This window comes from Hyla sarda, chromosome 1 (assembly GCF_029499605.1).
Source record: "Hyla sarda isolate aHylSar1 chromosome 1, aHylSar1.hap1, whole genome shotgun sequence".
Classification (NCBI taxonomy): domain Eukaryota; kingdom Metazoa; phylum Chordata; class Amphibia; order Anura; family Hylidae; genus Hyla; species Hyla sarda.
In genome coordinates this window covers 284,672,605-284,687,575 of record NC_079189.1, presented here as the reverse complement: position 1 = coordinate 284,687,575, position 14,971 = coordinate 284,672,605, and the positions used below count along the sequence as shown (strand labels likewise).

Sequence of the window (14,971 nt, the reverse complement as noted above, 5' to 3'; positions counted from 1 at the left end):
CTAAAAACCTCCCTGTCCCACTCCTAGTACTCCTGAACAACCACGTATGCTTTCAGGATTCTTTCCACTTTTGGAACAGATTCAACACTATTCTCTTGATATTCTACCTGTAGCCCATTTACTTATTTGGGGGCGAAAAATCAGCAAATTCTGCATGGAAAAGCTGCTTATTTGTTGCACTAAATTACAGTTTGATGAATCTGCATGAAGATTTGCTGGCCAATACAAAGCAAAAAACCAAGCTTCAACTGTAGATTTCTGCTGCAGATCTTCTAAAATGTCCACAACAGATTTACCTATTACTTCAATGTGTGATTGTCCCTGATTGGCTCACCTCCCTCATCTATATTTACTACCACTCTAATCATGTGACCTGCTTAGCTCTCTGAAGACAGCTCCTACCAGCAGCTCACTCCACTAGGATGCCTTGTGGAGTCATGGTGAGCATATATATATATACCTTATTTAAAGGGATATTCCAGGATTTTTTATTTGACTATGCTACAGGGGCTGTAAAGTTAGTGTAGTTCATAATATAGTGTTTGTACCTGTGTGTGACGGTTTTCACCCCAATATTTTTAACAGTATACAAAATGACTGTTGTCTCAGATTTTTCTCAGCTTGGATTGCAACTGAGACCTGACCTCACTAGTCAGCTGATGACAGGGCCTGTCTGCTTCAATTGGTGGAGGGATTGCTTGGTGGGAGAGAGATCAATCTGCAACAGCTGTAGGCACCCTGATTGAAAACCACACTGATGTGAATGGATGCAGCTCATTTATGTTTCAATGGGTTGGGTGACTGATGTGTGGGAGGGAGGAAAATGGAATTGTGGGATTTGTAGTCAAAAAAAGAAAAGTCAAACCCTGAAATACTGATTCACAAACAGCTAGCCACAGTGTTATGGTAATGTCACAACATAGCCATTTAGCCACAAAAGGTGCTCAGTCACATCACTTGACAGCTAGCAGTGACAGCTAACAGAAAGTTCTGCAAGCTTCTAAATTCTGCAGCTAATATCAGCAGCCAAATTACAATTTTTTTAAACTATTTTATAGGCAGTCGGTGCAGTGAGTAAAGAATTTATGCTATGGAAGTTGAATGAGGGGTTTAATTTTGGTTGAGTGGGTTGCTAAATTCGTGCAATGTTCCTCTTGTAGAAGCATGTAGATGTAATAATGGCTGTTAAAGGGAACCTATTACTAAGTTTTACCCTAAATAATGAGTGGTAACACCTAATTGATGTTAATATCACATGTTCTACCATGCCAGGATGTCTGCTGGTACATCTATAAAATATGGAGAAAACAACTTTTATAAATGTCACATGCTGTATGTAAAGAAGGCTCAAGTAGTCAGTTGGGCATGCGGCTGATGAAGTAGTCACGATGCCCCGGGCTGTAATCACGCTCATTCACGCTCAAATAATGCCTATCTAGGTATGATTGAGCAGCTCAGTCAGGGTCCGATGTCATCGTTCACAGCTAGGCTGTCAATCGTGTCTAGATAGCCGTGATTAGAGCCTGAATGGGTGTCCTTACAGCCAAGGGAGCCACATGCCTGGTGACTACTTGAGCATGTCTGGTGACTACTTAACTCTCATTTACATACTGCGTGTGGCAGTTATAAAAGTTGTTTTCTCCACATTTACAGATGTGCCAGCAGACATCCAGGCATGGTAGGACACATGATATTAACCTCTATTATGTGTTGCCACAAGAGATGAGCGAACTTACAGTAAATTCGATTAGTCACAAACTTCTCGGTTCGGCAGTTGATGACTTATCCTGCATAAATTAGTTCAGCTTTCAGGTGCTCCGGTGGGCTGGAAAAAGTGGATACAGTCCTAGGAGACTCTTTCCTAGGACTGTATCCACCTTTTCCAGCCCACCGGAGCACCTGAAAGCTGAACTAATTTATGCAGGATAAGTCATCAACTGCCGAGCCGAGAAGTTCGTGATGAATCGAATTTACTGTAAGTTCGCTCATCTCTATTTCAGAGAAATAATTTACCATCAACATAATCTGAGCTTGTTTCCTACGAATAGATGTGTTGCGTATAAAGGTCTTTTTGCTGAGAGAGCATCAGTTTTTTCCAGTTTCAGTTTTAGAGTATTTATACAACTGACATAGTTTGATGGTTGTTAGAAACAAACCAGAAGGGGTTAATGCCAACTTCCAAGCCTATCTATGATATTAAAGGGCCCTGTCATCATTTTAATGCTTCTCAAACCATGCTTTATCAAATTATACTTATACTGAGCATCATGCTTCTTCTACCTTTTTTTTATTTTTTATTGAAGCTCTGATATACCCAAACCCCACAATTATGTGACCATACCTACCACCATTGATAGCGTACTCTTATAAAGATACTCTTAGGCTAGGTTTCCACACAGGTTTTTTTTCTGGAAGTTTTTAGAAGTATATTCAAAAGGAATGAGAAATATAAAGGACTTTTACTTGTACTTCCTACTGGACCCACCTCTGAATTTGGCACAAAAACTGAAGTGGCAGTTTTCCAAAAAACGCCAGAAAAAACCTTTGTGGAAACCTAACCTTAAGATGTAATTTGCAGGTATGAACTGATGTAAACAATGGAAAGGTTGCAGTACTCTTGCAAGTGCCATGTCTTTTTAAACAGCTGATCAGTGGAGGCACTAGGGGTTCAACCCACCACCAATTTTAGGCTAGGTTTCCACTTGTTTTTTTTTTTCTGGCAGTTTTTGGAAAACTGCCACTGCAGTTTTTGAGCCAAAGTCAGAAGTGGATCCATAACGGAGGAGAAGTATAAGTCCTTCCTTTATATGTCCTATTCCTTTAGAATACACTTCTGGCTTTGGCTCAAAAACTGCAGTGGCAGTATTCCAAAACCTGCCAGAAAAAAACCAAGTGGAAACTTAGCCTAAAGGGGTACTCTGGTACCACAGTTTTATGGTTATCTAGCGTGTTTGTAGCGAGTTTAGCACTTTTGTAAATCACATGTTATACATGTGTCCACAGCATATATGTTTTTTACTGACCTCTTTTCTGTGACAGAAGTTCAGTAGTTTTTCTGGTTGCTTTTGAGTGTTGTCCACACCTGCGGCCATGTTTGTTGACTGTTGTTGACAAGACGTCAGAGCTACAGGCTTTGCTTGTCTTTTTTTCTCCTGCAATGGTTTCACCCCTTTTCCACACCAATGTAATGAATATTCATTGAATTGTTGCGGGAGGATGGATGTCTCCTCCCGCTGTCAGTCTGCCCTGCGCCTGGATTGAATACCCTGTATCAGCGCTGCAGCTGACATGTAACCCCTTCCCCGGCATGGGGACCGTGCTCCCACAGGGGGAATCATGATTCCCCTGTAGGCGCACGGTCTCCATGGCGGGGTAATTAGTAACATGTCAGCCGCAGCGCTATCATGATTCCCCTCTGCGGCAGTCCCCACATCAGGCAATGAATGAATTGCCAGCCGCAGCGCTGTCCCCACATCAGGGAACTAATCATATGTGACCCGCGGGCACTGCTCTGCTTCCTGATCACCGCCGCCCCCCCCCCCCTAGTGATGTCCCCACAAGGGTTAACTGTGAGCCGCAGCAGCGCTGTACATTCTCCCCAAGTCGGGGAATGACTGAATTGTGAGCGCGGACGCAGGGCTTCTGATCAGCTTCTGTTCTCTGATCAGAAGCCCTGCGCCAGCGCTCACAATTCAGTCATTCCCCAACATGGGGAGAATGTCACAGTTAAAGGACATCTGTACTAATGAGTGTGACATATTCCTGTGCCGGGGCCGGCTCCTTACATGACAGTGCACTCAGCCTATCACCGGCAGAGGCGGGACATCGGTGCGGCCGTTGATTCGCTGACGGCTCTGTGACAGCATGAGGATCGCAGCAGAGGACCGTGAAGCTGTTACCATGTAGGAAGCTGAGTCAAAGTTTATTTTGTTTGTCTTTGCAGCCCGGCACAGGAATATGTCACATTCATTAGTACAGATGTCCTTTAACTGTGACATTCTCCCCACGTTGGGGAATGAATGATTTGTGAGCGTGGGCGCAGGACTTCGTATCAGAAAACAGAAGCTGATCAGAAGTCCTGCGCTCACAATTCAGTCATTCCCCGACGTGGGGAGAATGTAGAGCGCTGCTGCGGCCCACAGTTAACCGCTGCGGGGACATTGCTTGGGGGATCAGGAAGAAGAGCAGCGCCCGCGTGTCACATATGACTAGTTCCCTGATGTGGGGACAGCGCGCTGTGGCTGGCCATTCATTCATTCATTCCCTGATGTGGGGAGAATGTACAGCGCTGCTGCGGCACACAGTTAACTCTTGCGGGGAATTTGCTTTGGGGTCAGGAAGCAAAGCAGCACCCACGTGTCACATATGACTAGTTCCCTGATGTGGGGATGCTGCAGCTAGCAATTCATTCATTCCCTGATGTGGGGGCTGTGGGATGAGAAGCTGACAGTGAGGGTGGGAGGAGTATAGACAGAAAGTACAGAGGGTCCAGCACTTTGTTGCAAGCAGCTTTATTGAAGATACATCACACCATAAAAACGACAGTCAGTCAGACATGTTGTTACGCCGAGCGCTCCGGGTCCCCGCTCCTCCCCGGAGCGCTCGCTACACTCTCCTCACTGCCTCGCTCCGGTCAGATCCACTGACCCGGGGCGCTGCGATACCGCCTCCAGCCGGGATGCGATTCGCGATGCGGGTAGCGCCCGCTCGCGATGCGCACCCCGGCTCCCGTACCTGACTCGCTCTCCGTCAGTCCTGTCCCGGCGCGCGCAGCCCCGCTCCCTAGGGCGCGCGCGCGCCGGGTCTTTGCGATTTAAAGGGCCACTGCGCCGCTGATTGGCGCAGTGGTTCCAATTAGTGTTATCACCTGTGCACTTCCCTATATCACCTCACTTCCCCTGCACTTCCTTGCCGGATCTTGTTGCCATCGTGCCAGTGAAAGCGTTTCCTTGTGTGTTCCTAGCCTGTGTTCCAGACCTCCTGCCGTTGCCCCTGACTACGATCCTTGCTGCCTGCCCCGACCTTCTGCTACGTCCGACCTTGCTTCTGTCTACTCCCTTGTACCGCGCCTATCTTCAGCAGCCAGAGAGGTTGAGCCGTTGCTAGTGGATACGACCTGGTCACTACCGCCGCAGCAAGACCATCCCGCTTTGCGGCGGGCTCTGGTGAAAACCAGTAGTGACTTAGAACCGATCCACTAGCACGGTCCACGCCAATCCCTCTCTGGCACAGAGGATCCACTACCTGCCAGCCGGCATCGTGACACATGTTTTGAGCGCAAGCGCTCTTCCTCAAGAAAGAGCGCTTGCGCTCAAAACATGTCTGACTGTCATTTTATGGTGTGATGTATCTTCAACAAAGCTTCTTGCAACAAAATGATGGAACCTCTGTACTTTCTTCAATATTGGATGCCTTGCCGGGCACCGGTCCAAGCACCGTGCATCAGGGAAGGTGAGCTTGATCACTCACTTGTTGGGAGGACTATACTAATGAGCAGGGCGGGGAAAGAGCATGCTAAAGGGGAAAGAAAAAAAAGCCGCCCACAAACAGGGCTGGGCAGCAACGCAAAACAAGTTGGGCAGGGCACTGAAAGAGGAGACAGGCTACAAGGCATGCTGGGAGCTGTAGTTTCTGAAGCAAAGGCAAAAAGAAAATAGATGCTACACTACATGGACACACTTGTGCAAAGAAAGGAAAAGAAAGACAAACAAAGAGCAGGCACAAGACCAGAGATAAGAAAACTCACCTGCAAGGGTATGTAGAAACTGAAAAAACGAACTGGCCACCGGAGTACCCCTTTAATATTGATGTCCTATTCTGAGGATAGGCCATGGATTTAAAATTCTGTACTCCAATCTAAACAGTTAACCCTTTAGATGATGTGGTCAGTGATCTAGCAGGAAAAATACAGATGGCTACTGAGGTAGAGTCTAATCAGCAAGCCTGTCAGTGCAGCACTGTTCAGATCTGTACTGCAGTGTATTATGTGTGCGATCAGGGGTCTCATCCCCTTACTGGATAGTAAAATAAATTAAAGAAAAAACACTAAATTAAAAAATAAAAAAATATTTGGGCTTCGCTGCATTTGTAATGACCAATTTGTTATGGTTAGCACCATGCAGGTAAAAAAATCATTTAACCTGCATGGTGCTAACCATTAAAAAAATAGTTAAAAACACTTTCAAATTACAGCTTTTTTTTTTATCTTTCCTTTGTAAAAACAAAATAAATGTACCCCAGAATGGTGCCAATAAAAATGTCATGTTATTGTGCCTTAATGCATTTGCAAATTTATATACCGTATATACTCGAGTATAAGCCGACCCGAGTATAAGCAGAGACCCCTAATTTCAACCCAAAATCCCAGGAAAAGTTATTGACTCGAGTGTAAGCCTAGGGTGGGAAATACATCATTCCCCCCTGTCATCATCCAGACCCGTCATTAACATCCTCATCATCATCACCGCCTGTCATCATCCAGACCCTCATCATCATCACCTGTCATCATCCCCTTGTCATCATCCCACACATCCCCCTTCATCATCCCCTTGTCATCATCCCACACATCCCCCCTTCATCATCCCCTTGTCATCATCCCACACATCCCCCCTTCATCATCCCCTTGTCATCATCCCACACATCCCCCCTTCATCCTCCCCTTGTCATCATCCCCACCCCCCTTCATCATCCCCTTGTAATCATCCCACACACCCCCCTTCATCATCCCCACCCCCTTCATCATCCCACCCCCCCTTCATCATCCTCTTGTCATCATCCCACACCCCCCCTTCATCATCCTCTTCTCATCATCCGCCCTCAGTGGTCTTCAACCTGCGGACCTCCAGAGGTTTCAAAACTACAACTCCCAGCAAGCCCGGGCAGCCATCGGCTGTCCGCGCTTGCTGGGAGTTGTAGTTTTGAAACCTCCGGAGGTCCGCAGGTTGAAGACCACTGCGGCCTTCGACATCATCCAGCCCCTCTCACCCCCCTTTAGTTCTGTACAGTACTCACCTCCGCTCGGCGCTGGTCCGATGCTGCAGGGCTGTCCGGAGAGGAGGTGGTCCGGTGGGATAGTGGTTCCGGGCTGCTATCTTCACCGGGGGCGCCTCTTCTCCGCGCTTCCGGCCCGGAATAGAGGCGTTGCCTTGACAATGACGCAGAAGTACGTTGCCAATGAACGTACCTCTGCGTCGTTGTCAAGGCAACGTGACTATTCTGGGGCCGGGCCCAAAGCGCTTAGAAGAGGCCTCCCCGGTGAAGATAGCAGCCCGGAACCACTATCCCACCGGACCACCTCCTCTCCAGACAGCCCTGCAGCACCGGACCAGCGCCGAGCGGAGGTGAGTACTGTACAGAACTAAAGGGGGGTGAGAGGGGGCTGGATCATGTCGAAGGCCGCAGTGGTCTTCAACCTGCGGACCTCCGGAGGTTTCAAAACTACAACTCCCAGCAAGCCCGGACAGCCGATGGCTGCCCGGGCTTGCTGGGAGTTGTAGTTTTGAAACCTCTGGAGGTCCGCAGGTTGAAGACCACTGCGGGTGGAGAGTTCACTCGAGTATAAGCCGAGGGGGGTGTTTTCAGCACGAAAAATCGTGCTGAAAAACTCGGCTTATACTCGAGTATATATGGTAGTATAAGTGCTCCTTCATGTCTGAAGCCTGTAGCGCTCTAGTGCTACATATGCAATATTTATAAAAAATATCAGAATTAGGGGAATAAATACGAGTTGCATTAGTCTGGAAATACCTGCTGTGTTACGCTAGGTTACACAAGTTTTTTTTCTTGCATTTTTTGGAAAACTACAACTGCAGTGGTTGAGTCAAGGCCAGAAATGTATTCAAAAGAAATAGGACATATAAAGGAAGGACTTATACTTCACCTTCCCCATGGATCTTCTTCTGGCTTTGGCACAAAAACTGCAGCAGTTTAAAAAAAATAAAATAAAAACTGGAAACTTAGCCTTACCGAAAACCTCCAGTTATGTTGATTTCTGTAAAACCCTTAAAGGATTAGTAAATTTCCTAATTGTCATTTTGAATATTTTGAGGGGTGCAGCTTTAAATATAGGGTCATTTATGATGGTGTCTAAAATACAGGCCCATCAAATCCACTTCAGAACTGTACTGGTACCCAAAATATCTCATTTTGATATGTTTTTGTCTTCTAGAAAAGAAGATGTTGGCAGTAATGATGCTGATGACCTTTCTCTATACACCTTCCTACACTCAGGAGGCATCTCAGTGTAACACAATAACTAATACCATACTCATCTGGTCACAATTCAACAACTGTGAGCATGTAATGTTGAGAAATAAAAGCATCAATCATATTTACACAAATAAGAGCAGTCATTATGGCAAACTTACTATACTGGATATTTCTAATAATAAACTTTCAGATCTTCCTAAAGACTTTTTATCTACTGCAAATGCCTTGAAAGAAGTTCACCTAGAACACAATGAACTCAAACATTTACCAGAAATGTTTCTCTCAAATTCCCATGCACTGGAAACGGTTACACTTGAAGGCAATCCCCTCTCTGAAATTCCTGCAAGTATTTTCCGTGAGACTCTTGTTAACCTGACTGTAGACTGCCGGTGTGACCTGGTGAGTAACGTAATGAATGCGCTAAACTACTCAGAAGTAGTATCGGCAACGTGCAAAGAGTCCGCAGTGTTACACAATCTAAAGGACTTCTATGATGCAAACTGTGGCAACCAATATCTGGCCCTGTACATTCTTTTACCAACGTTGATGTTAGTTCTGCTTGTTGGTGGTGTGGCACTGTATTTCTGGAAGAGGAAGAGAACTTCAGCAAGTTTAGAGAGCAAGGACGCTGCCGACAAGTCACCTGCTCATGGGCAATCACGGTACACGTCAAGGAATATAGAAAGTACTGAGACAACTTTTAGCCCTGGAAACAGACAAGACTATGAAAATGTTTTTGTTGGTCACTTGACTACTGAAACGACACCTCGTGGCTATTTGGAAAATGATCATAGACCAGGCACTCACAGGTAGGCTGTAATTATTTTGTTATATATACAGTAGGTATTAGTTACAAGAAACTAGAATTTTTAAATCTTTGGACGTGTTTACATTATTAGACCAGCCACTGTCCTGAATTAACATGGTCTAATCTAAAGGGGTACTCTGGTGGAAAACATTTTTTTAAACCAACTGGTGACAGAAAGTTAAACAGATTTGTAGATTACTTCTGTTAACAAAATCTTTACCCTTTCAGTACTTATTAGCAGCTGTATGCTACAGAGGAAATTCTTTTCTCTTTGAATTTCTTTTTTGTCTTGTCCACAGTGCTCTCTGCTGACACCTGACGCCCGTATCAGGAACTGCCCAGAGCAGTAGAAAATCCCCATATCAAACCTATGCTGCTCTTGACAGTTCCTGACATGGACAGAGGTGTCAGCAGAGAGCACTGTGGACAAGACAAAAAAGAAATTAAAAAAGAACAGAAGTTCCTCTGTGGCATACAGCTGCGAATAAGTATTGAAAGGATTAAGATTTTTAAATAGAAGTAATTTACAAATCTGCTTAACTTTCTGGCACCAGTTCATTTTTTTTAAACTTTTCCACTTGCCCCTTGGCCCAGCAAGTTATCATATGTCAGGTGGGGGAAGAGATTCCACAGCTCAAGACTACAGCACAAACCCAAGCAGCAGAGGACAGCTAACCCCCCCCCCCCCTTCTGCTCCCTGCCACCATCAGCCTCCAGCAATGATAAGCCGCCCAGGGCCTACTGCAAACTCAGTGGCAGTGGTTTGTGAGTAATAAAGATGTCTGTCACGATTCGGCTTACGGGTTGTGGATCCGCTGTGTCAGCGAGGGATTGGCGTGGACCGTGCTAGTGGACCGGTTCTAAGAGGCTACTGGTTTTCACCAGAGCCCGCCGCAAAGCGGGATGGTCTTGCTGCGGCAGTAGCAACCAGGTCGTATCCACTAGCAACGGCTCAACCTCGCTGACTGCTGAGAAGGCGTGGGACAGAAGGACTAGGCAGAGGCAAGGTCAGACGTAGCAGAAGGTCGGGGGCAGGCGGCAAGGTTCGTAGTCAGGATGGATAGCAGAAGTTCAGGTACACAGGCTTTGGACACACTAAACGCTTTCACTGGCACAAGGCAACAAGATCCGGCAAGGGAGTGCAAGGGAGGAGATCAGATATAGCCAGGGAGCAGATGGAAGCCAATTAAGCTAATTGGGCCAGGCACCAATCATTGGTGCACTGGCCCTTTAAGTCTCAGAGAGCTGGCGCGCGCGCGCCCTAGAGAGCGGAGCCGCGCGCGCCAGCACAAGACAGCAGGGGACCGGGACGGGTAAGTGACCTGGGATGCGATTCGCAAGCGATTCCAGAGGCACCGGAGTCCAAGCAGGCCACGGCTGAGAGGGAGGAGTTGGCTGAAGGAGAAATCCGCACGGGCACCGTGAGACGTGGAGAAGCAGACTTGGAACCAAGAGACGCCACACCCACGTGAGCTGGGTGCGTGCGTGCGTTTCCCAGACGTGGAGGACGAATAGGGCAATCCACCAAGAAATGCTCGGTACTGGCACAGTAAAGACAGAGATTTTCTTCCCTACGGCGATTCCTCTCTTCCTGGGTCAGGCGAGACCGATCCACTTGCATGGCCTCCTCGGCGGGAGGCCCAGGCGTAGACTGCAAAGGATGCTGTGGGAGAGGTGCCCAGAGATCTAAGTCTTTTTCCTGGCGGAGCTCTTGGTGTCGCTCAGAAAAACGCATGTCAATGCGGGTAGCCAAATGGATGAGTTCTTGGAGGTTGGCAGGAATCTCTTGTGCGGCCAGCACATCCTTGATGCGACTGGATAGGCCTTTTTTAAAGGTCGCGCAGAGAGCCTCGTTATTCCATGATAACTCGGAAGCAAGAGTACGAAATTGGATGGCGTACTCGCCCACTGAAGAATTACCCTGGACCAGGTTCAACAGGGCAGTCTCGGCAGAAGAAGCTCGGGCTGGCTCCTCGAAGACACTCCGGACTTCAGCGAAGAAGGACTGGACTGTGGCTGTGGCAGGATCATTGCGGTCCCAGAGCGGTGTGGCCCAAGACAAGGCCTTTCCTGAAAGAAGGCTTACTACGAACGCCACCTTAGACCGTTCTGTAGGAAACAAGTCCGACAACATCTCCATATGCAGGGAACACTGAGACAAAAATCCACGGCAGAGTTTAGAGTCCCCATCAAATTTGTCCGGCAGGGACAAGCGGAGGCTAGGAGCGGCCACTCGGCCGGATCTACTGTCACGATTCGGCTTACGGGTTGTTGATCCGCTGTGTCAGCGAGGGATTGGCGTGGACCGTGCTAGTGGACCGGTTCTAAGAGGCTACTGGTTTTCACCAGAGCCCGCCGCAAAGCGGGATGGTCTTGCTGCGGCAGTAGCAACCAGGTCGTATCCACTAGCAACGGCTCAACCTCGCTGACTGCTGAGAAGGCGTGGGACAGAAGGACTAGGCAGAGGCAAGGTCAGACGTAGCAGAAGGTCGGGGGCAGGCGGCAAGGTTCGTAGTCAGGATGGATAGCAGAAGTTCAGGTACACAGGCTTTGGACACACTAAACGCTTTCACTGGCACAAGGCAACAAGATCCGGCAAGGGAGTGCAAGGGAGGAGATCAGATATAGCCAGGGAGCAGATGGAAGCCAATTAAGCTAATTGGGCCAGGCACCAATCATTGGTGCACTGGCCCTTTAAGTCTCAGAGAGCTGGCGCGCGCGCGCCCTAGAGAGCGGAGCCGCGCGCGCCAGCACAAGACAGCAGGGGACCGGGACGGGTAAGTGACCTGGGATGCGATTCGCAAGCGGGCGCGTCCCGCTGTGCGAATCGCATCCCCGACGGCCATGACAGTGCAGCGCTCCCGGTCAGCGGGACTGACCAGGGCGCTGCAGGGAGAAAGACGCCGTGAGCGCTCCGGGGAGGAGCGGGGACCCGGAGCGCTAGGCGTAACAATGTCACTGTCACTGATCTGCTGCTTAACCAATTTTTGTTACACTGTAGGGGAGGGGGTTACGAAGAGGAGAAGTTGACTAGAGGTACTCCGTTAGAAAGGCTTTTTTTTATTTTTTTTATCTGGTGACAGAAAGTTAAACAGATTTGTAAATTACTTCTATTTCAAAATCTAAATCCTTCCTGTACTTATCTGCTGTATGCTCCAGAGGAAGTTCTTTTCTTTTTGAATTTCCTTTCTGTCTAACCACAGTGCTCTCTGCTGACACCATTTCAGAAACTGTCCAGAGCAGGAGAAAATCCCCATAGCAAACCTCTCCTGCTCTCGACAGTTCCTGACATGGACAGAGGTGTCAGCAGAGAGCAGAGAGCAGAGACAGAAAAGAAATTCAAAAAGAAAACAATTTCCTGTGGAGCATACGGCAGTTGATAAGTACTGGAAGGATTATGATTTTTAAATAGAAGTCATTTAGAAATCTGTTTAACTTTCTGGCACCAGTTGATATAAAAAAAAAAAATACAGAGATTGTTCAAGATGACCTTTTCTTCAGGGCCCTTTACAACAGCTTGTCTTCATACACAGAATTCTTATCTGTATGCTTTTATTCTTCTATTTCATTATAATATTTGCTCTGGTACATGCATGGAGCAAACATTCTTGCCAAGCACTATGTAACCCGTCACAGGCTCCAAAAGTATCAACCAAATCCCGATGTCTTCTCCATGGTAAAGGGTGGGGGTAACTTGCAGCCAGACTGCTCTGGTGCCGACTTATCCCTCCTAGAACAAACATCATCTGTCGGTTGAGAGTCAGGAGGCCGCAACTCATGTTAATCAGCCCCCCCCCCCCTAGATAACTGCAGCTCAGCTCTCATTAACTTCTCCACAATAAACGGCACAGCACGGAAGCTCTGTTTACTTCAAAGTGTGGACAACCAAATAGCTGATCATTGGGGAGCCTAATATGGGCACCTTGCCGATCAGCGGTTGATGGCCTTTCCTCTGGAGAGACCATCAGTCATTAATTCTCAGAAAACCCCTTAAATCATGTTCCTATGTAATTAGCAAATAATTAATACTGTATTATATATCCTTATTGTACACAAATTACAGTAGTATGGTCACATTTATTTCATACTTAAAACCACTACTTCTGTTTTTGCAAACTTCCATATTAAAGGGTTACTCCGCCCCAAACATCTTATCCCCTATCCAAAGGATAGGGGATAAGATGTCTGATCGCGGGGGTTCTGCCGCTGTGGACCCCCGCGATCTCTGCAGTGCCACCCTACTGCTATCACTACAGAGAAAACTGGCTCTGTGCATGATGACGGGGCTCTGCCCCCCCCCCAATGACGTCATGTCCCGCCCACTCAATACAAGTCGAGCTTTATGTCACAAGGACGGCGCCATGACGTCATGATGTCCCATCCCCTGCAATGTCCCGTCATCACGCACAGAGCAAGTTGGCTCTGTGCAGTGATGACGGTGGGGCGGCACTGCAGAGATCACGGGGGTCCCCAGCGGCGGGACCCCCGCGATCAGACATCTTATCCCCTAACCTTTGGATAGGGGATAAGATGTCTGGGGCAGAGTACCCCTTTAATATGATCTTTTTTGATCCATTCATTTCATCCATTCATCCATCATGATCTTTTGAATATCACTGAATATATGAATATTATTATCAGTGTTTTTTCACAATTTTAATTTATTAGATGTTCTGCAGATTTCCTCAGTTGTCTTATTTTACTGGATAGAAAGATGCTGCCTTATACACTATAATAAATATTTTTGATATTGTAAAAGCAGTCAAACACCCCATTCCCCCACAATAAAACCCTTCTTCTCTGTGGATAGGGGATAAGTTATCATATGCTGGAGTTCCAAAAAAAAAATCATAGAAAAAATAACAAATTATATTGTTAAAATGGGTGGGTGCCATTAAAAGTTATCCTTTATTGATATGCATTAAAATACACCAAAAATTATGTGCATAAATTTTGCCGCCACCTCAAAAAATCAAGGGTATGTAGGATACCCCCAAACAACTACCACAATTATGTGGATTTACTAAATACTAAGTATTATTGCTCTTAATGCCTGGGTCAAACCCAACGCGTTTCTGCCCCAATATAAGGGCGTCCTCAGGAGTATAACCCAGAGAATATCAAAAAGTTGTATTATAGTAAATTGCAAAACAAAGTGGCTGAATTCATATATGAGAGGGGCACCCGATACTTGTGCTCTCACTCTCTAGAGACAAAACAGCAGAACTCCGAGCCCACGGTACTGGTTTTTGCACCTTGCTCCTGGTACGGTTCTGCTGTTCACAGGAAGTGCCGGTGTAGCGCATACCCGCAGTGGCGGGGAGCGGTCTCCGTATGACCGCTCTCAGCGCTCACTCATTATCATATGCTGGAGTACCCCATAGTGATTCTAGTTTACACCAAATATATAAAGTTGTCAGGACTGTAAAGATACATCTATATCTATTGAATATCCTGGATAATAGATATGGTCTGGATGAGTCAAATCAGATTCAACATTGCTCTCTTTGTTTTACCAGAAGCAAACATGTGGCAGAAGAAGACATATATCTGGAAAGTGATGTCAACGAGGGCGACCAACCAATTTACACCAACACCCAAGGGCTTTATTATAACTACTCAGAACCTACTCACGAGAAAAGCAGGAGCCATGAAGAAGATGATGTGTACATTTTACCAGATCAGTAAAGCGTTCGTCAACTTTAAGATGCAGTGTGTGAAATGGATCAAATGTTATGTTGATGAACTTGTCCTGTAATGTTTTGACTTCTTTGACCTATTCATCCAATCCTACACAACATGCTTACTATGCCTGGTAAAGGGGAATAGGTGGTGTGATTGAGCTGCTTTGCATATTCCCTCTTCCCAAAATGCCCAGTGGAGCATTAATGGCAATTGAAGCTCCACACACCAGCAATGGTGTCTCCACAAGGAAAACTCTTATCCCTTTTACCA

General features: G+C 46.8%; 1 protein-coding gene across 7 annotated transcripts in view; it reads left to right on the top strand.

The window, feature by feature from the left end:
* The window catches only part of LRRC25 (leucine rich repeat containing 25), a 197,528-nt gene extending 182,766 nt beyond the window's left edge, over positions 1-14,762 (top strand). For 3 of the 7 annotated variants that reach the window (XM_056574315.1, XM_056574271.1, XM_056574290.1), the window contains 2 exons: positions 8,168-9,017; positions 14,536-14,762. In XM_056574315.1, the coding sequence (XP_056430290.1) occupies positions 8,176-9,017; positions 14,536-14,704 (1,011 nt within the window). In that variant the 5' untranslated portion in view covers positions 8,168-8,175 and the 3' untranslated portion in view covers positions 14,705-14,762. Of the gene's footprint in view, positions 1-1,374; positions 1,679-1,921; positions 1,976-5,654; positions 5,755-8,167; positions 9,018-14,535 lie in introns of those variants that run through there. The other 4 variants (XM_056574309.1, XM_056574300.1, XM_056574324.1 and 1 more) reach the window with 4 other exon arrangements.
* The last annotated feature ends 209 nt before the right edge of the window (positions 14,763-14,971 follow it).